The sequence below is a fragment of the Halichoeres trimaculatus genome, unplaced genomic scaffold (assembly GCF_033239565.1).
Source record: "Halichoeres trimaculatus isolate MK-OKI-2021-1 unplaced genomic scaffold, fHalTri1.1 fHalTri1_scaffold_1, whole genome shotgun sequence".
In the NCBI taxonomy this organism is placed as follows: domain Eukaryota; kingdom Metazoa; phylum Chordata; class Actinopteri; order Labriformes; family Labridae; genus Halichoeres; species Halichoeres trimaculatus.
The window spans coordinates 38927979-38952829 of record NW_027437179.1 but is presented as its reverse complement, the minus strand read 5'-3'; the positions used below and the strand labels follow the sequence as shown (position 1 = coordinate 38952829).

At 41.6% G+C, this 24851-nt stretch overlaps 1 protein-coding gene across 6 annotated transcripts in view; it reads left to right on the top strand.

Annotated features, from left to right (window-relative positions):
* rap1gapb (RAP1 GTPase activating protein b) overlaps positions 1 to 24851 on the top strand; it is a 248153-nt gene that overhangs the window by 92703 nt on the left and 130599 nt on the right. For all 6 annotated transcript variants that reach the window (XM_074669251.1, XM_074669249.1, XM_074669241.1 and 3 more), the window contains one exon: positions 14189 to 14224. Coding sequence is in view for 5 of the 6 variants with exons in the window: in XM_074669249.1 (XP_074525350.1) it covers positions 14189 to 14224 (36 nt within the window). In the remaining variant the exon portion in view is untranslated. The remainder of the gene's footprint in view (positions 1 to 14188; positions 14225 to 24851) is intronic.

Sequence of the window (24851 nt, the reverse complement as noted above, 5' to 3'; positions counted from 1 at the left end):
TCCTCCTCAAATCTCTAAATTACCATCACCCCAGGATCCTCTGAAAGCACGCGGCTGTTTGAGATGAATTAACATGTTTGTTCCAAGAGAAGAAATGAGCTTTTGTTACTTGGATGTGCTGCACAGTCTTTTTGGTTTGTTTGCAGTCGTCAACAAAATGCGTCCCTGGTGTTAAAAGCCTTGCTGTTTTAAAAGGAGCGTCCCTGGGGAAATCAACGCTTAATGAAAAGCAGGGATGAGGTTCTGAAAGTGAAATGGATGGAGTCCAGACCTCGAAAATCAAATTACTGATTTACATTTGTTCAAGTATCTGTCCTTGAAGAAGTCATTTTTTTGTTGCATAATTTCTTCTTAGAATTTAATTGGAATTGCTGTAAGCAGGTAATTAGGTGACAGGGAAAAAATCACAATGTTGACAAAATGTACCTGGAAAATGTTTCCAACGGTCGCAGCTGTAATGACTCCTGTGGGTTTTTGTGGAGGTTTCACTTCTTTCTTAATTAAGAAGAGCTTTTTCTGTGTGTTGATTCTTAGTTAGCGTCTTTTTATCCACAAACCGTTGGACCCAGAGGTCGACGCCCGTACTCGAGCTGAAAGGCTTTGTTTGGTGTGAGTGACCTGCTTATTTGGAGTGTGCCGTTGTTACTGTAAACTAAAGATTCAGAGAAAGCTCGACCCCCATGCTGGTGCTTCCACAGTCACACAGCTCGCTGGTTTCCTGCTGGCGAGTAAAGTCAGATTTAACCCTGGAGACAACTGGCAACGGTTCAGCCAAGTGCAGGATTAGAGGACTGTACATAACTCAGGACTCTATTTCAGTTTGCCTCGCAGGTACTGCACCTACCTGATGCTGTGATGAGGAGGAGGAGGAGGATGGTGTGATTGTGCGCTCGGTACACCCGTACTCTCAGGCACTTTTACACGTCTAAGTGCACGTCTTTGTTTTCTTTCTCCATGGCTGTTTGATCTGAGCTCTTCTGTGGATTGCTGTTATTTCAGTCATAAACCTTCAAGAGGAAGAGAAAAATCTGACATAGCAGAGATGAGCAGATGGAGAAACTGACAGATTTCTTTAATCCTTGTGCGTTTTAATAAATCGTGGCTGAGCAGGGCAGCAATTGTTTAATCTATACACTTAAGAAAAAAAGGAAAAAATTAAATGAAACAGCTCAAATCTGCTCAAGTCTACACTCTGGACTCTTTCTGTAAATGTTGGAAATCACAAGTCCGGAAGATTCAAAGGGTCTTTGCATAAATCTATCACTGATAATTGAATGTAGATAGGAGCGTCAAGGTTTAGTTTCTTTTCTTTTAGTGCCTCATGTTTGCTGCTCTCTGAAAAAGTCCAAACAGAGAGTTTGTGGCGTTGAAGGAGACGAGGTCTTTGAAGACGTGTTTTGCTATCAAAGCTCTTCTCTCTCAGATGGCGTCAGATGGTTACTGGACTCCAGTAACGGCCCCAGTTTGGTTCAGGATCATCCTGTGTCTGTGACAGACAGCCAGTGTGATCCTCCAGCTGAAAGGGATAGTTTGGGTTTTTTGACATGAACCTGTATGGCATCCTCATCTGTAGTTACGTGCATCCTGTGACCCGAGATCTGGTGTAGTTTTAGTCCAGACGAAAGTAGTCCGGCAACATGGCTGGGGTCACGGAAATAAAGCGTTTTTTCTCACAAAACAATTTGTGTTCAAAAGAGTGATAAATTTGCATCATAAAACTGCAAACCGGAAAAAGTCAGACTCCGTTATCGATTGGCACTACTTTCTGGTGCGTATCACTGCGCCGTGCGGTGCATCCAGCTGACCGGCGCGGGTTATCACCGTCAATACAACTTAAAAAAGTTAACAATAACATGTCTGACTACGACACTAATGAAAATGACATTACATTTAGCAAAGAGCCAAGGGGATATCTTTATGAACCCGAATATACTGATGCTAAAATTCGTCAGATGGAGTTAGAACGGGTGGAGAGAGACGATCACAGTCATGTCGCTCCTGGAGCCACAGCTGGAGCTGTGAAAGAAAGGGTGACAGAAAAAAGCTGGTGCACTTGTCAGAAGTATGAAGTCATGCTGACACAGGTGGAATGCTACTGCTTTTTCCACATACCTAGGTACGTGGAAAAAGTTCCCAAACTGCAGGGGAGTATATCCCAAAATGCACATCTTCCACAGTACTAAACTTGAGTAGAAGAATCTGTTTATGCTGTTTACATTTGTTTTCATGAGTTCTTTTCTTGCCGTGAAATATAAAACCACGGCGGCTGTTTGCAGAGGAACACGCTGTTGTGCTGCTTCATGTGATCAAGATCCTCGCGCACGTTGACCTTTTTTTTCCCCAGCCAGGATTTGTTTATGACAGTTATCATAGGATTTGTTTATCATACAGTGTTCCCCCCCAACGGAGGCACCTGCCCCCTGGAAGTTGAGTTAATTTCATTTTCCACATAGCGCCAGATCACAGCAGAAGTAAGTTAAAATTACCTCTCTCATAAATCAGGTCGATACCGTGTTTTTTGTCTAACACACTAAAGAGCCTCATGTTAGTCATCTAATTTACATGATGCAATGTCGTTTGCACATCGTTGGGTTCACGTTTCTCGTTGCAGAACTTCACCGTCTCCCTCCTGACATAACAATCCTCTCAAAAAATACACAAGAACAGCAGCTGTCAATCATCGCTAAACGTGACGTAAAACTTTGTTTTTAACCTCTTATAACTAATGAAAACTAAACTTTTCAAAAAAAAGGAATTGAACACAAAGCAGTCAAATGATAGGTTCAGATCACCACAACAATCAGGACGTGAGAAACATTTCTATGAGGTGTATTAATTTTTTAAAGTTTGACCACAGCCCATCTGGAATGACTGGGGGGATGGATTTTTTGACCTATACTGCAGCCAGCCACCAGGGGGAGCAGTTTGTGTGGCAACCTTTACTTCAAGCTAAGCAAGATGAAGCCCATTTTTTCTTTACAGTCTGTGATCCACACGTCTCTGTGTGGAAGTTACAAATTCTCGGAGGCATGAGACGCAGAAATTTTCCGCTTGAGAAGGGCCATGCAAGGGGCGTGGCTGCCAAAATGACGTCATTGGTCCACACAGAGCCACGCAGGTCAAGCATAACCTGAGCCTAACCTTCAGGTACTTCAACGAAATTTAAATTGACCCTTACTGTGTTCAACCTCAGCAGCGATGGCGTGTTGTGAGAGGCCTCGCAGGAGGTCATGATAGAGTAAATACCTGACAGGAAATGACACCGAATCCACATTTTAGAGTAGATTTTTTTGCAATAAATTACTTTGTTTTCTTTTTTGTCCCACTTTCATTTTTCTTTTTGAATTTTGAAACTCTACTGAAAAGCTTTTTATAATCCAACAGAACACAATGTGAATTTGTATAATTTTTCAACTTGGATTTTGATGATGAGGAGTGTTTTTCTCCTCGTCACCTCTTGTAAAAGCATCCTTCATGGTGTTGAAGTAAAATCCAGATATATGGTTTAGATATACTCGTTTGATATACTGTTAACTCATCATATCAGCCATTCCTCTGTGGATTTCAGGAGCCTTAGATGTTTACAGTTTGTATTATCAGGGTGCCACCCAGCTCCGTCTCTGTTCTCCCAGCACCCAGCCAAACGCTGCCTCTCCCCAAACGCTTTGCTTGTCACTTCATTTTAGTCAAATTATGCTAAAAAGTTTGATGTCAGCTCTAAAATTAAATTAGCTGCAGAGATTCTGGTTCACTGCCACCTCTGTAGATCCACATGCAGCAGAGAGCAGCAGGAACGAGCGCATCAGTCTGCAGAAAATCTCACATAAATCCAACTTTACTGCACAATGCACAGATTGCATGGCGGCGTTTCCAACAGGCTGTTTCCATCACGCCGAGCAGGGAGCGTGTTGATGTGGGATAATTATTGAAGTGCTCTTGACAATCCAGAATCTGAATGGTAATGCTCCTTCATCCCTGCTGTAATAGAAAGCTTAATGAATACATTTAGCTCCATCCAGCATTGATTCCTCACTTTTAACATAATTAATGAAGATTTTTTTTTAATCGAAAAATCCTGTGTTTTATTTTTTTCTTAGAAGAGAGGAATGATGCTTAATGCTGTTCAAATGCATCTCTCAGAGCCGTCAGTTTAATCCGTTTGATTTCACAGAAAAATCGATACCGAATGCACTCACCAAGGTTATCTCAGCTCATTCCAAATTAAAGCATCCTATACTCGAGGAAATGATTTGGCTCTGTGGTAGAGGAAGCAGACGTTAGGAGATGGCTTTTAGAAAGATTGAGCCACTGGAAACAAACACTTTCTCAGGCACACCTGTCCAACTGTTTGTAAATGCAAATTTCTAATCAGCCAATCACATGGCAGCAACTCAATACTGGTCTGAGTATTTCAGAAACTGCTGATCTACTGGGATTTTAACCCACAACCATCTCTAGTGTTTACAGAGAATGGTCCCAAAAGAGAAAACATCCAGTGAGCAGCAGTTCTGTGGGACAAAATGCCTTGTTGATGCCAGAGGTCAGAGGAGAATGGACAGACTGGTTGGAGCTGATAGAAAGGCAACAGTAACTCAAATAACCACTGGTTACAACCGAGGTCTGCAGAAGAGCATCTCTGAACACACAACACGTCCAACCTTGAGGCAGATGGGCTACAGCAGCAGAAGACCACACCGGGTGACCCTCCTGTCAGCTGAGAACAGGAAACTGAGGCTACAATTCACACAGAAACACCAAAACTGGACAATAGAAGATTGGAAAAACGTTGCCTGGTCTGATGAGTCTGGATTTCTGCTCCACATTCAGATGGTAGGGTCAGAATTTGGAGTCAACAACATGAAAGCATGGATCCATCCTGCCTTGTATCAACAGTTCAGGCTGCTGCTGCTGGTGTAATGGTGTGGGGGATATTTTCTTGGCTCACTTTGGGCCCCTTAGTACCAACTGAGCATGGTTTAAAGTTTACAGAAAAAAAAAAGGAAAAGGAAAAAAAAAAAAAAAGAAAAAAAAGAAAAACAAGGGTGTCAAAACAAAAAAAGAGAAAAAAGAAAAAAGGTAAAAAAAAAAAAAAGAAAAAAAAAGAAAAAAAAGAGAAAAAAGAAAAAAGGAAAAAAAAGGAAGAAAGAAAAAAGAGAAAAAAGAAAAAAAAAGAAAAAAGAGAAAAAAGAAGAAAAAAGAAAAAAAAAGAAAGGAAAAAAAAAAGAAAAAAAAAAGTCCACAGCCTACCCGAGTATTGTTGCTGACCATGTCCATCCCTTTATGAGCACAGTGTACCCATCTTCTGATGGCTACTTCCAGCAGGATAACGCTCCATGTCATAAAGCTGGAATCATCTCAGACTGCTTTCTTCAACATGACAATGAGTTCCCTGTACTCAAATGTCCTCCACAGTCCCCAGATCTCAATCCAATAGAGCACCTTTGGGATGTGGTGGAACGGGAGATTCTCATCATGGATGTTCAGACGACAAATCTGCAGCAACTGTGTGATGCTATCATGACAATATGGACCAAACTCTCTGAGGAATGTTTCCAGGACCTTGTTGAATCTATGACACCAAGGATTAAGGCAGTTCTGAAGGCAAAAGGGGGTCCAACCCGGTACCAGCAAGGTCTACCTAATGAAGTCGCCGGTTAGCGTAGATCTCACTATGGCTGCAAACTTTGTCATTAGACAAGGCAAAATTATTTTTGTGTTGAATAAATCCCTGAAATTCTTGTCATGTTTTCCTTGTTCCTCAGAAGTGTATCTGCATGTTTATCCTATAACCATCCTGTTTTTCAAGGCTAGTCCCAAAAAGTCACCTTTCAGTTCTTCAAAACACTTCAAGTACCGCGCCTGTTTTTTCACCCTCTGCCTGTTTGTGTGTGTCCTTGCCTGAGAGAGTGTCACATGTCCCCACTGAACATGGAGGTGTAGCTGTTTATGCGCCGCTCTGTTTCTCACTCCTCACTGTTAACACCAAAACAGCGTGTTGCCTGTGTCAGCAGGGGGATACTCACCAACCGTGGCGCTGACTGGCAAACTCATATTTCCATTCTCGACACTCAAAACAAACAGCCGAGCGCTCACCTGCAGCACACGTAACGTCTCTGTTTTGTTTGCACGCCAGATGCGTTTCCCTCTCATCTCCAAAGATGAGATTTCTCCAGCGACAGAAACAAGAGCTGTGAGTTAAGCCAAAGCTTCATGCAATAACATGTTTGATGTCAGAAACACTGCAGAGATACTGTTACAGTTCCTTACATCATCCCATCCTCTCTCTTACAACTTCATCCAATATTTTTTTAACGGGCACAGTGGAGGAAAGAGGAGGAGAGACAGGAGGAGAGGAGGCATTAAAGAGCTGGGCGAGGGGTTTATGGAGCTGCAGTAACAGACCCACAGATTATACAGCTGCACTGGTTCGACCTCTCAACTCTATCCTGACACACTGTGGTGTGGTCATGCTAATGAGGCTTTGACCTCTGATTAAAGGAGCAGTCTGTTAGTTTAGTGTTAAAACTCTGAAATCTTCCAGATCTTGAATTTTACTTAAAAAAGTTATTTTTCCCTCCTACTTCCTGGTGATAGATTTTGTCGATAAATAAAGAATGTAAACGAGGGATCAGACCCTTTCTTTTTTGCGACATGTGACCCAGCCTGTGTTACGCTGATTTAGTTTAAAGTAGAATGGAAAAGTTTTTTTTACCTGGACTGACACAAACTTACCTTATAATATTAGAAAAATAAGACCAAAATTGTGTATTGCAGATTTAACACTTATAATACCAACATTTTTTTGCAGATTCAAGGCCAATCCCAAGTGTACCCCTTAGCCCTTGGTTTTATGAGTTTATTTCTGGTGAAAGGTTAAAGGGAAGAGCTACACAGCCTCTGATATGAAGTCAAACCAGGACCTCACTTGCAAAGAAGGAGATGAGGGGTTGAGAATTTTCCCATGATACTGAGTGGAGACTGAAGAAAGCACAGTTATGGGTTTTCATTGTAATGAATGTAATGTAATGTAATGTAATGTAATTTTATCAGATATTCAGTCCTCTGCCAATCCAGATGAATTCTGGGGAAGGTCAATAAGGCCAAAGCAAAGGGTGACATCATGAAAGCAAATAAGCATTTGTTGCATTGTTGCACCTATGGGTGATGACATAAGCCGCGTTTCCACCAAGCAGTCCGGGTCGGTTCGTCTCGGTACGGTGCGCTTTTAGCGGCGTTTCCACAGACTCATCCCGGGACGGATCCCTAAAAACCGAGACGAGCCGTCCCACTTTTTGGGACCCTTTCGTATGGGTGCCAGACTGAACTGATCCGCTCTCGGGAGGTGGAGCAACACACTGCAGACGGTTGATTGGTCAAAAGAATCGTCACTCACCCCGACAGCGGCTGCATTTCTCCTGGTGGCACACAGACTTCTCTGAAACGAAGCTTGATTGAACTTTGTAACAGAGAGTAACATGAAAATCACAGAGAGGACGAAATGCTGCATGTCATCCATCCGTGCTCTTTGTTTACTGTGTCACGTTTTCTTCTTCGTTGGATTTAATAGCGGGGTAAGCTGCTACGGCATCGCGCTATTGTTTACCAGCTGTGGCTTCCGGCATCCGGCTTACACCCCGCCCACCACGAGAGGGCACAGTTTGCTGTGGAAACGCAAACGGGATGAGACTTTACTGTCCCAAACCGTCCCAAACCGTACTGAACCGACCCGTACTGCTTGGTGGAAACGCAGCTATAGTGCAAATAGGGTACCTTTCACATTTGCCTGGTACCTGGCAATCAGTATCAGTATTCAACTGTACCAAATTTCTGTGTGATTATGTGGTGATAAATATGAATTTGTTTAACAATAAAATCTCCAAGTTTTTCAATTTGACATTTTTATTTGTTGATATACCACCTTGCAATGCTGTGTTCATGTCCAGCATGGAAAATCTCCTTCTCTCCCACTCTCTCACAGTCACAAAGATGCATTTAGATACCTAAACATGGTTACATTGAATTGTACATGAATTGGTACTGGAGACAGAATTGGTCAGTACTTTAAAAGTATTCACTCTAAGTGAATAACATCTTGCAAATACCTGCCACAGTATGTTGTTGGACCCCCAGGTGCTCAAAGCAAGAGTCAACAGCAGAATTGTCTGGGATGAGCAGAGAAGATTTGGCAGATTTTTGATGGGCCAACCAACGAACTCAGCTCTGCTGCCCATCCTTCAAATTCATGTTCCCAATAGAGGGATTATCAGTCTACGTCATCATAAAGCTGTGCACGCATCTTGACCACAGAAGCAGCGTTTAGCTCCATTCATTCAGACAAGTTAGCGTTTTTTAAACACTAAATTCAACCTGTTATCAGCATAAAAATGTACGGTGTTTCGGTGGTCAGTTTTTAGAAGCGATACTATACAACTGAGGCAACGTCTACCAAGTTTTGACCATCATAGAGCAACCGGTGTTTTTGAGTTAATAGCGACCATGCTAACTGGTGACTCTCAGCCGACAGTGTCAGTGATTAACGGCCGAGAGTCACCAGTTAATAGGGTCACACTTAACACTGAAACACCAACAACGTCTGTGGGTGAATAATTAACTCTGGACGTAGTTTACTGGTTCTTTTATTATGAATCGGGTCTCAGACTCAGCAGACTGTGTCCACAGATAATGCAGTCATGAGCAGAGTGACAGTTGTGTGTTTAAATTCCTCTCTGGGTACACGCTGGATTTCTCAGCTAAAAACGTCTGTCCACCTAATATCTGTCCACTTGCTGATCTCAAAAAATGTGTTTTGCGTTGTTGGTTGACGAACAAATATACTCTGCAGTGCTTCTGCACCAAAGTTGCGCGTGCATCCACCATTGTTGATAAACAAATAATCACTCTATAATGTGGCATCATTTAAAGAGAAAAAAACAGGCTTTCCAGTGGTACAAGATTTATTGATAAGAAGCTCGTCTGTGCCTCACCAAATGTCACTTTTGCATGAAACTGTGGGAGCTGGGATTGAACCCCCAACCTTCTGATCCACAGCTTTATAACTGAGACAGCTGACTCCTTTCATCTTCCTGTTTGGACTGTAAACACACAGGAAAGAGTCTTGGTCATCTGTAAAAACTGATGATGGTTTGAAAGTGAAGGATTCCTTCCACTAAAACTCTTTCCCCACTTTTACTGAGACTGTAGATCATACGCAGAGGGTAAACAAAGTCACTGCTGCTTTAAAGGTAGAAAGCCTTGCTCTGTTTTTCCTCTTCACATCTCAAACCTTCCTGTGCATTAATAAGTAATGTTGATAACTTAATAAGATGCTCCTCTCTGAATTTTCTTCAGATAGGAAACGGTAAATCAGAGAAGATGTGCAGTCAGTGTTGCCTTTGAACTCATCCCATACCTCTTTCTTCTCTCCTTGGGTGAATCTTAATATCTTGTGACATTGCCAGGAATCCCATTTATCTTTTTGAAAGCTTTTTCATGAGACAGAGTATGTGGAAGGAATAATCAATGCTCTGTCTTTGTGTCAATGTCAACAGTTATGGGAGGAAACCGACTGGAGAGGAGGACTTTGTTGGTTTTTGCAGCACTCTCATGTCGGACACAGCAAAGTCACTTTGGTTGTGAAACGTTCAGACTCAGAAAGTCCAGGAGAGGAGGAGACAGGAGGTGTTTGTGTGTGAAGGTAGACGGTTTACTCCACTGACCCGGCTGTGACCTCACACTCCGCTGAAATTGAGTCTCAGTGACACATTCCTCTCGCGCGGCTCGCTTCCACTCGTCTTCAGTGGATGATTATCGCTCTGTCGAAAGAAACGCCACAATTACCCTTTTTGTTTTCTTGGTTTTGTTGTTTCACACACAGGCAGGGTGAGTGTCTGTGAGTGTGTTTGCACTGAATGACAACAGTGATGATTTAATTGGCTGAGCCCGGGGAAGGAAAAGGATAAGTGGTGATTATCAGAGGATTGATTGTGGACAGCCAGCGAGTGCTTGGTGGGCTTGCTTCAGATTAATCCAGGTGGGAGAACTGGGGGCTGCATGATTAGTATGCAGAGGAAACAAGAGGAGGGAACAAGATGATAAATTTAAAACAGCAGCACAGACAAACACCCAAACCTCTGTGGTGTTTCTGACTTCCTCTACATCTCTTATTTCATGTCCTTTAAATCCCACAGTATTAAATGTTGAGACCCTCACTTCTTTGAATCAGAGCGACAAGTGGGTCACTCATTTGTTTCATTGCTGGTCCAGGACATTTTTTTCCTCCATCTATTCATCCATCACTGCATGCATCCATCCATGAAACTGTCCATGCATCAGTCTGTCCATCTATAAACCCATCTGTCTCTGCATTCATCCATCAAATCAACCATGCATCCATCAACTTGAGCATCAATCAATCAGATCATCTCCAGATCAATTATCCAACCATCCACCCATCCATCCATCCATCCATCCATCCATCCATCCATCCATCCATCCATCCATCCATCCATCCATCCATCCATCCATCTAGCTATCCATCCATCCATCCATCCAACCATCCATCCATCCATCCATTCTTCCATCTAGCTATCCATCCATCCATCCATCCAACCATCCATCCATCCATCCATCCATCCATCCATCCATCCATTCTTCCATCTAGCTATCCATCCATCCATCCATCCATCAATCCATCCATTCTTCCATCTAGCTATCCATCCATCCATCCAATCATCCATCCATTCATTCATCCATCCAATCATCCATCCATTCATTCATCCATCCATCCATCCATCCATCCATCCATCCATCCATCCATCCATCCATCCATCCATCCATCCACCCATCCATTCATCCATCCAATATAACCGTTTATTAATTTAACCATCCATTCATCCACCCATCCATCCATCCATCCATCCATCCATCCATCTATCCATCCATCCATCCATCCATCCATCCATCCATCCATCCATCCATCCATCCAACCATCCATCCATCTATCCACCCATCCATCCATCCATCCATCCATCCATCCATCCATCCATCCATCCATCCATCCATTCTTTCATCCATCCATCCATCCATCCATCCATCCATCCATCCATCCATCCATCCATCCATCCATTCTTTCATCCATCCATCCATCCATCCATCCATCCATCCATCCATCCATCCAACCATCTATCCACCCATCCATCCATCCATCCATCCATCCATCCATCCATCCATCCATCCATCCATCCATCCATCCATCCATCCAACCATCCATCCATCTATCCACCCATCCATCCATCCATCCATCCATCCATCCATCCATCCATCCATCCATCCAACCATCTATCCACCCATCCATCCATCCATCCATCCATCCATCCATCCATCCATCCATCCAACCATCTATCCACCCATCCATCCATCCATCCATCCATCCATCCATCCATCCATCCATCCATTCAACCATCTATCCACCCAGCAAACAATCATTCAACAGCTGATTTACTGACACTGAGCAAATGTATATACGAGTTAATAATTCATTTTCATCTCTGACATTTTGTAATCCATCCCTAAACTTTTTTAAACATTTACCTAACCAAACATGCATCTTAGCATCTCATTCAGCCAGATTTAAACATCATAATTTGATCAAACGTGAACTGCTGCTTAATGATGAATCTTCATACACACATGTTATACGGAAAGAGAAGAAAAGTTTGCTCTGTCCTGACATCAGCTTTACTTTTGGCGCTATAGTAGCAGAGTGTCAGCTTGATGTGTTCTTTGTTTACACTTTAATTTTTAAAAATTAATGTTTGGACTCAGTTCCATGTGAAAACTTTTTGGCCTCCACACCATTCAGACAATTCAAGGCTCCAACACTCCATCCATCCATCCATCAGCCTTCACAGCACATCTGCCAGCTGCTGTTCTCATCTCTGAAACACTGTGGAGGTACTGAGTGTGCAGTTGGCAGGAGGAGCAGCTCAGAAAGGAGCTGGAGGAGAGGAAAGGAGCTGCTGTAAGGTTTATATTTGTTTGGCTTCATGGAGGCAGAGCGTTACAAACTGTCTCAATAATCCTGTTGTAACAACGGATCAAATGATCAACTCTGATGTGGAAACAGCCGCAGTGTCAGGGAGAATCACCGTCCTGCTTCTCTGGGATTGTTTGAACACCTTTTGGATCATTCTGGGTTTTACAGCTCTTACTGGGTTCATTTGGTTTCAGTGTTCTCACCACCGCTGTTTCCAGTCTCCGCAGTCGCAGACAGCTCTTTCCATTAATAATTTGTAGATAAACAAAGTGAGCAACTGGTAGGTAAAAAATGTGGGCCATTAAGCTGCGCCACATATTTCCCCCAGGAGCTGGAGGAGAACATAAATAACTTTTATTAGACGTTTTCTCTTCTGCTGGTGTTATCTGTGGTTGGAAGTGTTTACCCAGAGAGCAATCACAGGAGTTTTATGTAAGACTTTTACCAAATACTGGTTTCTTCTGCCAGATTTCTACAGAAGACTCAGACATGAACCCAGCAAGTCAGAGTTGCTATTTTTATAACAACCCGTTCACTGTACATTACCTAATTTATTATCCAGCTACAAATTGAAAAAAAGGAAAAACAAAACATTTAAACATAAATTTAGAAAATTTCATTTTTATCCAGCAATAGAAATAGTCTCTCAGATTCCATGGTTGGTAACAACTCCAAAACCCTTGCAGCCTTTTGGTTCCTGATAAAACATTACCAGGAACTACTCGGTTCCTGTGTCTGCGTTCCCAACCATGGGCTTATGATTTGGATAGAAATGCAAATCAGGCCAGTGACGTTTAGAGGAAAAATAAATTAATTGCAGCTAAAGATGGGTACCCAGTTACTTTTATCAAATTATGTCTGTAGTACCGAGTACCGAGTACCGATTCACGTTAAATCAAATGGTTCCATGTTTTGATACCTAAACGCATCCTCTTAACTGTGAGGGAATGGGAGAGTAGACAGTTTTCCATGCTGGTCATGAACTCAGCATTGCTAGTTTATATATTGAGAAATAAATATGTAAAATTGAAAAACTTTTGATATTTGATTATAAAAAAAATAAATATTTTAACCACATAAACACACAGAAAAAGTACAGAAAATTGGTACAGTTGAGAACCAGTACTGATTGCCAGGTACTGGGCATTGGTATCGTATTGTTTCAAATGTGAAGGGTACCCATCCCTCATTGCAGCACACCACCAGACCAGTAGAGGGCAGCAATATGGTACCAATGCCCTGTACCTGGCAATGGGTACCGGTACTCAACGGTACCAATTTTCTGTACTTTTTTGTGTTTATGTGGTAAAAAATATCAATTTGTTTAGTAATAAAATATGTATATTTTTCAATTTAACATACTTGTTCTTCAATATATAAACTTGTAATGCTGTGTTCATGTCCAGCATGGAAAATCACCCACTCTTCCACTCCCTTACAGCCACAAGGATGTGTTTGGGTACCTAAACATGGCCCCTTTTGATTTTACGTCAATCGGTATCAGGTACTTTTGACAGAATTTGGTTGGTACCTATAAAAGAACCTAATTTGGTACCCATCCCTAGCAGTAAGAAAACAACGAAGGTTGTTGAACAAAAAGGAAAGCAAAGGAGGAGAGGCATTCAGCCTGTGCTGGTTATGATGGTATTTTGTTGCACTGCAGACTAATTTACTGACACTTAAGAGGAGTAAAGTGCTTGAGGAAAAATGACACCTGTTGAAGCCATTTTAAAAAACCTGAAACAACTTTGACAGGCGAAAAAAAAAAAACAATATTTATGATTTTTTTTTTTTTACCTCATAACTAAATTTAGACCCTTGTTTCTCCTGATGAAAGGCTCATGGTTCACAAATTTGTGGACAAGAAACACTTACCGGCCTTTTAATGTTCATCTGCGGGTTTTTTAAAATTTTAACTAGTATATGGATTCTTATCGGCTGTTATTAAGTAGGAAAATCTCACCCTGAGGTCTGAAGATAAACACAACAAGAGTGTTTCTCGTAGTTTGTATTTACAGTTTTATAATCCCATTGAATGATTTGTAACACGTTTTTCTGTGTTTCAGCCTGTTGATGTTTTATCCTCTTGAAGTAAAGCACCATCATCCCTGTGGCTCAATAACAATAATCTACTTCCCTTTTGTGTCTTTCCAGGGTTGACAAAAGCTTCTCCAGGACCAGAACCTTATGGTGAGTCTTCTCCTCATTGCAAAAACATTTTTTTTTCACAGAAGACAGTTTTTGATCAGGCTACATCAGTGAAATGTTACATTTCCAACCAGTGGGGTTTTCAAAATAAAAACTTCAAGACTTTTTTCCTGCTCCACATGGTCACAGCTTATTTTGCTGACCTGAATCTGAATGGGAGGTTGGTACGGTTGTGTCATTTCTCGAATATGTGTGTCTTTCTGTGAATGAATATGAATATGAGGATAAGATAAAAGGACGGTAAAGGCTCTATTTTTTATCTCCTAACCAATGAGTAAAGTTTTCAATCATGGAAAAAATTCTTCCCACGTTTCCAAACCTTTTTTCTCGTATCCGTCTTGGACATCTGCATGGGATGGAGACAGAGATAAAGCATCCAGTCATTTTCCCACTTGGCAGGTAGTCTGGCAGCATGCAGAGGGAAATGTGTGGCTGTAAATACAGGAGAGGAGCAGATGGAGGGAGATAGGGAGCACAAGTGTGTGTGTGTGTGTGTGTGTGTGTGTCAGACCAGCTGGCCGTGTGGGGAAGAAAACCTGTGAGAAAGAACCCAAACGTTGGGGGCCACAGCAGAGATGGTGCTCCTTCAACAGGGAGACAGAGTTGCAATATGTCTTCTGTCCTCAGAGCAAACGAGCCAAAGACGCCGACAGGAAGCAGAGATTTCTCAACATTTCTTTTCGAAGTGATGTTACATGAGGTGAACAGGATTTCTTCAGAAATATTTCTGTCCTCGTTCAGATTTTCTTTTCTCTGAGCTTTTCACATAAATAAGACAAAGGTAGTGAATGCTACTGCTACCACTTTTGGTGTTAATACTGTTGTCTGGATTGCAGGACAGTGTGTTGCTCCTCTCACAAGCTGCTCTTACATTTTTGCTCACTAACTGCTGTTACTTTTAGACTCTCAGGCCTTGAGAGTTGGATACAGGAACATTTTTGCCTAGGGATGTGTATCAATAACAATACATTACAGTCTACATGTTATACATTTTCTTATTTACCAGAAATGATATCGAAAACTTTGAGCTAGCTTGATATGCTAACATATCTGGAATATTGCTTTGATATGCTAGGGGTTAGCATACATCAATTTAACTTCAGTTTTTAAACATGATTTCAACTTTCATCACTGGAACATACTACAGTGACTTTTTGTGAACAACACTGAAAACTCTAAGTTCAAAATCCACACAGGTAAATGTTTTCCATACAGGAATATAGGAGAAGAGGTACGTGCAGGCTCACGGCTAACTTAAGCTTAATTATGTCAAGCTCAAGGCTACAAACAACTTAAAGCATTGCTATAACAACTTTGAGACCAAGCGGGCAACTCTGGTCTAAAACATGAGATCTGCAGTTCATTGATCGTCTGTTTGAGGCTGGTTGCAGAAAGACCAGAAAACACATACACATCAAACACACAATTTTTTTTTAAGTCAGCTCATCTGATTCTGATTGGGCACTCTATAGCTGTCAGTGTGGAGACCATAGCCTGAATATAGAGTGGACAGCCTGGCTCCGCCATTTATCATTCTATGGTTTTGAAGCCAAAATTCCCCCGTCACAGGCGCCACTATTCTGTAAGGTAGAGACTGTGAGGGACTCAGAGAGAATCTGAGTGGAGCCAGGTGAAAAAAATAATTATTATTTTCTTTTCTTTCGAGAGTCTAATCACTTCTTGGCACTCCCTCCCATAATATTTTATAATCCCTGAAAATAATTCACATGAACAGCAGCTGTCAATCATCGTTAAACCTGACGTAAAACCTCGTTTTTAACCTCTTATAACTAATGGAAAAGAAACTTTTCAGAAAAAAGAGGACTTGAATACAAGGCAGCCAGATGATATCTTCAAATCAACTCAACAATCAGACGTGAGAAACATTTCTACCAGGTGTATTCATTTTTTAAAGTTTGACCACAGCTCATCTGGAATGACTGGGGAGACAGAGTTTTTGACCTATAATGCAGCCAGCCACCAGGGGGAGCAGTTTTTGTGGCAACCTCATTTCAAGCCGAGCAAGATGACGTCCATTTTTTTTTACAGTCCAGTTGCTTTGCCTCAAAACTCTGTTTTGGAGTGAGTGACGTCTATTTATCATACAGTCAATGTTCGAGACACTAGATGGCCTACTTATGTCAAAAACATACAACAAAACAATACATTGACATCACATGACGTGCCATATTTACCAATCTTTTTTTTTATTATTTAAATCCAGAAATATCCAAATCCAGTGACCATATATTTATTAGTACTCACAGTTAAATGTTCTTGACACGGAAAACCTGCAAAGCTACTTTTTGCACAGAGAAAATTTACAGGAAGAATTGATAAAGAATCGGTTAGAGAAGCCGAATGGAAAAGAGCTTTGGTATCAATGAATTCTTATCACTATCCAAATTTATTTTTGCCAGTGTCAACAGGCAGAGGAAGAATGGGCTGAACTCACTTTAATGCATTGTTACAGCATGTGATACTGTTGTGCTTTTAGAACTGATCACTTTGGTTGTGACCAATCAGAATTCAGTTCATCTCTGTGCCGCTACAGTATTTTCTTTCTCTGTTTTCATATATGCATAGAGATTTGTCTTAGATACTGTCGCCCTGTTGCACATAGAGTGGGCTTAAAGCAGATGATACAGATAAAAAAAAAGGACACAAAGGAATAAGAAAACTGATCACAGTAATAACCCAGAGTAGAAAGCCATGACTGTGAACAGTGTGCAGCGCAGCAGCAGAATAAAAACGTCTTCCGGTGAGTGTTCTCCCTTTTGTTTACAGGACTCTCAGCTGGCTTACAAACATCTGAGAGAAACATGTTGCTTCATTATAGCACATCCAATGGGCTTTACAGTCATAAGAAAGTGAGTGGTAATGACTCCGCAAAGGACAATGGGAGGTTTGGGAAATGGAAAATTGAACTTTTAGAAAAGATTCAGGCTCAGACGTTCGCTCTCCCAGTATCATAATGAAGATTTGTTGTAAAAAAGATCCACGGTGCATGTTAATGGCACCTCAGAGCTGGGCTGTGTTAACCATCCGCAGCACAGTCTCTGATTATAATCACTGAGTCATTACAGAAAGTGTGTTTCCCATCAGTCTCAGGCTGCACTTAGATGAAAAAGCATTAAAAAGTTTCAGCTAATAATATTCACACTAATAGTTTTCATAATTTCTTTCTTCTGGGAGAAGATTTCTTTGTGCATTCATTTGTCTCTGAGTCCACAGAGTTTTCTTCTAATATCAATTACGGCTTGATGACTTTGGAAAAGATTTATGAATAAATTAAAACATTTTTCAGTTTAGTCACAAGGAAGTCTGAGTATTTGTGCTCACAGCTGCTGAGGCAGAAATAAAACACCTGTTCAGGTTATTTCCTATGATATGTAACACCTTTTATATAATATCTTCTGTGAAGAGTTTTTAACTGATAATGAAACAGCCTGAAAATAACACTAATGTTTCTGTAAGAGCTACTAGATTTAACAAGACAACCAGAAACAAAATTTATGAATGCTATCAAGTTGTTTTGAGCCCTTAAACTCCCCTTAAACAGAAACGAAGACTTGTGCAGAGGGATTTGTTCAACCGACTAAACGGAGCAGTACCACCAGGAACAGTGGGGGCAGTGTTGCTGTTACTACCCGATATGTGGCTTTAGTGAAACATGAAGAAGAAATAACGATGGCGGAACTTGTTGAGGAAAAACTTTGTGAGTTGATAAGGAACTCCTTCCTCCGAGAGGATCGTTAGCGTTTTTGGAGATAGAAAGATCACATATCATCTAGAAGTCACCAAAAGACTCTAAAGTCCTTATTGGAGGGATATTTTGATCACTTCATTGTTGAGAAGGTCGATAAAAAGTTTCAGTTACAGACTAAATTGTGGCTAGCATCAGCATCTTACACAACAAGATGGAGGATCAGCACAAGTCATGACAAAAATATATTTACATCTTCACCAAGAGTGTGTCTCTGTTAGTCTGGAGCTACAGGATTTACACTGAATCATTCAGCACAATGTTTTACAACCTTTGATATCTCGGCTAATACAGATAAGCTAATAAAGCTAAGCTCCAGAAGCTAACATTAGCTGAAATAGAGCGTTGTGGACAACAGCTAACAATGATGTACGATCACCAAAGAACAAAAACTAGAACAAAATGGACTCTCAACAAACAAAGAGACATGATGAACAACACAGCTAGGAGCTAACGTTAGGCTAACTTTAGCTAACATTAGAGAAAATCTCGAGTGTTAAAGCTAATTTTACATTACTTTACAGCAAAGTCACAATATTCTGCCTCAGATACAATGTCAGCTTACCTTAGAGCAGATGGAGACGATGAACATACGGGGCAGAGAATGTCCGAGTGTATTGGAAGGCTTTGCGCACTGTGATTGGCTCCTTGTGTTTGTGGGCGGGACTTAGCCATAGGTCAATTACTCCTCCTCCTCCTGTTTTGGTCAACAGCAATGGCAACATAAAGGATGCTGAGCAGTGACAGTAACATTGTTTGCAAAGTATGTAAAGACAGGATAAATGGGCCCTTACAGCCATGAGTAGGCGGAGCTGTGAGCAACATGTGCTGTGTGACTACAACGACTGACTGGAGTGGCAGCTAAGTACGGCATAGTGCGTGGCGCTGACAAACTCTTTATTTCAGTCATTGTTTATAAACTGGATTGTAAAAAAGTTACCACTTTTCTCCAGGAGAGGGTGTTGAGGAAATTTCAGGAATCTTGACACTTGATGAAGAAGACTCAGGAGACTCTGATGGTTTAAGTTGAAATAGTTTATTTAGCTCGGCCGAGGAGAAAATGACAGACAGTACACATGGTGCCCAGTGTAATGCAAAGTCAGTTCTAACAGACCAGTCCATTTGCTCAGTATTTAGTATTCTTGAGACTTGGATTGCTATGTCTACCTATGAGCCAATGGGTTCAGCCTAACTTGGGAACTCAGTGTGAGAAACAGCGTTCAAGGAGATAAGAACATGTGAATCGGATCCAACCCAGACTAGGAAAAAAACTGTCTCTGTGTACAGATAACTCAAAGGCAAATACAGGTATTATTGTGACTCATATAGAGGCAATTTAGAGAATTAACTGAGAAAAGTCATAAAGCAATATAAATATTCCACCACAGAGGGTTAAATGTTTCTCTCTGACTCACGTGATGAGCATTTTATGGGAAAATATGGCTCCTGAAATAGTCACCATTTTTGAACTTTTTCTGGTGTTAAAAAATCAAGCTAAAAATCACAACTTATATTGAGTTACTATTAAAATGCCTTTATTTAATTGGCATGGTCATGTGGACCTTAAAAACAAACTTTGACGCATTTCGGCATCAAGCCTTCATCAGTAAGTCATACAAACAGATGTTAGGCTGTAATAGGCCCCCAGCCTAACATCTGTTTGTATGACTTCCTGATGAAGGCTTGATGCCGAAACGCGTTGAAGTTTGTTTTTAAGGTCCACATGACCCTGCCAATTAAATAAAGGCATTTTAATAATATTAAGAGTGCCTTGGAGTCTCTTCTTTTTGTTTCAAGGACCTTTTCAATCCTTTTCCAAAGAGCACCTCAAACTAACACTGTCAAGTCCAGGTTAGCACTCCTTCTCTTTGTCTTCTTATATTGAATTAGCTCCCCAAAAATTGTAATAGAATTGAATCATGACAATAGCATATTGTCCGAGCCTTATTTATTACACTTATTAGTTCTTTCTTATATTATAGAAATAAAAACTGCACATTGGACAAAAAGCTCAGGGTCACAGGAGTTAAAAGGGTCGGAGGCAGAATCAGCTGTTTGGCATTGGCAGAGGAAAACTCACATCATTAGCTTTGCCCCCTATCCTACAAATGTATGTTTCTAACAAATGTGACAAACTTAAATACCTGTACTTTTGTGTGCCATGTGTAGTAAATACCGAGAGAAAGACTGGTCTTTGAAGAAAATCATAGTCAGGGGTTGAAAACATGTCCAAAGGAAAAAACTACATGAAAGAAATGTGCACACAGCAAAGTACAAAGATAAAAGGACAGTCCCTGAGAGACTTAATCAACAACAACAACACCGTCCAGTCTCTGTCTGTCAGCAGCTGACTGTCCTGGATCCCCCACCATCAGCCCCTGCCTTGAATCCATCACATTATCCTCAGCCAGCCAGGTGCAAATGTGTGTGAGTGTGTGAGCGAGGGGGGGGCAAACACACCTTTCTCCTGCTCCTGATGAATGCTCTCTCACCTGGCTCTCACACACTTACACACACACATTTTTTCTTGAGTTCATGTTGACATTACCGGAGCCGTTTGGACAAAGAGGTGTTCTTAATGAAAGGTGCAGACACACTTTACGGCTCAAACTGCTCACAGCTCAGTGTTCCCAATTAAAGCCTCATTAGCCTGATAGCTGCCGATAACGACGGCGCTTATCTTTGTTGGACTGAAGCTGCTGCCAGGCTGCAGTAAGACGGAGTAACTACCTCTGCACTTCTGCTCCAATCTCCATCCTGTATGTGCCAACTCAGTTCAGCTAATGTGAAAAACATTAGAGTAGTTAATTACTCCTTAAACGGCGCCATAATGATACAGCTAACAGAGAGCAACTGTTTAGATTTTAGCATTAATCTAAAGCTAACAGGAAGTTTCATCTTGACCTGGGTGAGCATCCTCTGCCGTCCCAGTGATTGCTCTCCAGAGAAAAGTGCTGTAAACACTGCTCTGTCATAACATCATGACCACAGAAAGAGGAAGTGAATATTATTTATGATCTTTTTACAATAGCATCCGTCAGCTGATGGGATATCTTAGGCAGCGACTGAAGCTTTTGTCCTTGAAGTTGACGTGTTTGTAGCAGGGGATTTATGATGAGTGTGAGGCTGTGAATGACTTTGACATGGACCCATTTTTACTGGCTAGACAATTGGGTCAGAGCAGCACCAGACCTGCAGCTCTGGTGGAGTGGTCCTGGTCTGCAGGCGTCAAGGAAGGACAATCAGTTAACAGGGGACAGGTCATGGGCAAACCAAGCCTCACTGAGAGACTTCTGCTCAGACTAAGCTCCTGAAACCCAAACTCTGAAAAAGTTGATGTTGGTCCTTAAGGAAAGATGTGACGACACTTTGAAGCAGTAGCTTGTTGTGGCTATTTGTCAACAAAAAACTTAAATTCAAACTTGCCATAACTTAAACAAATGGCCACCGATGCACCTATGGAGTTGGATGGTAAGAAGGTAAAAGAAAAGTAACTTTTCCAGTCAGTACATATGCTTAGATAATTCAATTTCAGAAATTGGTAAAATAAATAAATAAATAAATAAATAAATAAACTGTTTCCCTACCAGGTGCATGAGCCCAAAGTCACACCTACACATTTTATGCATAGACTGTATAAAACATGGACGTAGTCTCGCCCACTCCATCCGTCTGTTTCTGAAACGGAAAATGAAGCACATTGGCTACAGCGGCCATATTGGTAGTGGCAAGGGCTTCGCCTACAGCCATAGGGCGCCTGTTGGTCACGTGACCCTCAGCTTTGCCTCTTACTGGGGGAGGTCATGATCTTGATATCGTTTATCGTATCGGTTAAATATGCAGAAAAAAATAAAGATAGTTGAAACACACCACCAGACCAGTAGAGGGCAGTAAAACAACCATGAAGGCAATTTTTGTGTGATGGATATCTTCTATGACTTCGACTTCATCTGTCTGTTTCTGAAACGGAAAATGAAGCACATTGGCTACAGTGGCCATATAGGTAGTGGCAAGGCCTTTACAGCTATAAGGCACCTGTTGGTCACGTGACTTGAGCTGTGCCTATGATTGGGTGAGCTCACAATTTTTATATTGCCCAAACAGCCAAGTTAGAAAAATTTCACCCACGTACAGTGGGTGCCGATAGTAAAATTATCGACTCAGACAGGAGACGTTTTTTCAACCAGGCTGTAAATAGGTTAATTTCTGCTTTGAAAACAGCTTTTCTTTTGGCTTGGTGTGTTTGTGACTTCAGGTACTTCCAGTGTCAGCCTCAAGCGGGCACTCGTGAAACAGCAGATTTTAGCACTTCAGCATCGTCTCATATTCTTAGACTGGAGGTTGTCGCTTGATGATGAAGTGCTTTAAGTTATTTTGGTTGCAGGTGCTGCCATCTAGTGCCAGAAGAGGTTTTATTTATTAATCTACAACAATGTAGCCAGAGCTAACTAGACCAAGATGTCTATGTAAACAGTGTCATTTAACCCTTGAAAGGAGACAAGGGCTAGTGGCAAAGCTAGCGCTAGTTGAAGCTGTTTCAGAACATCCCAAACAGCTTTTACTGACGAAATACTGAACTGTTCTGCTGGATCTGGATGCTTCCTTCTTAAACAGCTTTAGATCATCAGTAAATCCTTATCTTATGAGGAGATTTTGACTCATTCCCCAGGACTTCTTCTGTGTTTGAACAGCTGCTGTAAACTGGATCTCCACTGACATGTTCAGCTGAAGGTCTCCAGTTTACAGGGTCACTCTTTAAACTGGAACACCGGGAGCTGAAAGAGACACATTCACACTATCAGGCTCAAAGAAGACTGTTGGTTAGGAGGTACTAGGCCAAGCCCATCAGAGCTGGGGGTCAGCTTACTGTAGATGGAGGGAAGGAGGGGCAAAAACACTGCAGGTGTTCCACCAATCAGAATCATTCAGCTTGCAGGCCCCGCCCCCCAAAGTTCTTGGAATTTGTAACCCTTTATTTCCCTGAACTTATTTTGCTCAATAATGTAATCCAGAGTTCACAGTCTTTTAATTGAGAGGGCTTATTAACCCAAATTTAATTATGTAATTTTGTTTCAGATACCTTTAACTGTGCTCTGAGTTAAACACAAACTCATGATCTTAGTCCGACACTCTAATTAAAACAGTTTTCCATTGGGGCTGATACATGAGGGCAACTCCTCGTGTGTGTGTTTGTGTGTGTGTGTGTGTGTGTGTGTGTTTCCCTGCAGCACTCCCCCCTGAGCAGCCCTGCAGCCATGAGTCTGTGCAGTCCTTTGACTGACACGAGGAGCAGTGTGGTAATGAAGTGGTCCTCAGCGTCGAGCAGTGAGATAGAGTGGGACGGAGAGACCTCTAATTGGGCATCTGTGCCTCTTCAGATGGCTGTTAATGGCTGCTCTCCCTCCTAATATCAGAGTCAGAGTCGTGAGGAGAAAGCAAACAGGAGAGAAGGGAGTCAGTTGGAGCTCGACAGAGAGATCAGAGCTATAAACCTGACACAGGGACACACAGAAGGAAACAAAGAGGTTTCTTTGTCCAGGCTGAAAGTTTGTGTCAACGTTCAGACATTTTTAAATGTGGAGCAAACTGAATCCTGTCTCCACGCTGGGAAAGCTGTAATTTTGTAAACAAAGCTGTTGTATTTTGAAATCTGATTTCTCAGTCTTCTGGGATCAGACTGACTCTTTGTGTGACCATCTGTTGCCCTGTGCTGCTCCCTGCAGCCTCCTCTGCTCCTCCACCTCTTACTGAGACGCATTTTACTGATGACATTAATTAAGAGTCTTCTTCTCCTTCACCAAACTTCAACTTTTATTGAATAGTATTGACTCTAAAAGGCCCCATGAGGACTTTATGATCCAGAATTCATAATGAGATTACACAAAACCACTGAGTTAGAAAAAAAAAATCATCCCCGTACGGTGTGCCTGTAGTCAAATTAGTGGTTCAGGTCCAGGCTGTAAATATATTTTTTAAAAGGTGTAAAAGTCCAGGTTTTATTTTTTAGGCTTTCAGCTGTCGGCCTCGAGTGGATCGTCAACCAGCAGCAACTTTTAACTCTTCAGAATAGGCTTCATTTACACTGATGTGTAGCTGTTCTGGCTCCTTTTTGGATCCAGCACTTTGCAGGATTGCCACAAAGCTAGAGTTTCAAAACCGAGGAGTTCCCATGCTTCCACTAATGATCCACCCCTGGTTCACGTTGTTCTGTAAAACCTCAAACCTGTTGACTCCTGGTCTGGCTCTTCACATTATGTCCATTTGTTGTTGTAGTCAAGACAAATACCATCTGTTTTTGACACAGTTTGTTTTATTTTGAAAGTCACTGGCTGTGCTGACTTTAAAAGCAGTTTAGATTTAAAATAAGTGCCAGAGTGACTCCTCTGTATTTGTTAATTTATTGGTTTTGTAAAGTTGCGTCGTAGTGAGCGCTCTTAATGCGTACTTTTTTTAAGACCATCTCTGATGTTTCTGTTTGCCTGTTAGCTTGTGTTTTGTTTTGCTTCTTTCTACAAACATTGAGCTATCCCTCACCTACTTCTGCTCTGATTTATATGCCTTTTCTTACATTTAAGCCTTGGAGACTCATTGTCTGTCTTTTTGAAAAGTGTGGATCCCTGCTAGCTAGCAAGCTGTCTAGTTGCATTCACGACACATGCTGCGAGGACAGCATACTGACTCGTTTTAGTTAGCAGATTTCCTGTCCTTTGATGCGTCACAGCCTTGGCATCCAGGAAACTATACGTTTATTGTGTATCTGCTGCGACCTGCTGGAGCAGGGAGGCAGCCAGACCAGTGAGCAAATCCAGTGTGAGTTGACACATCAACTTGAATAGAAACCAG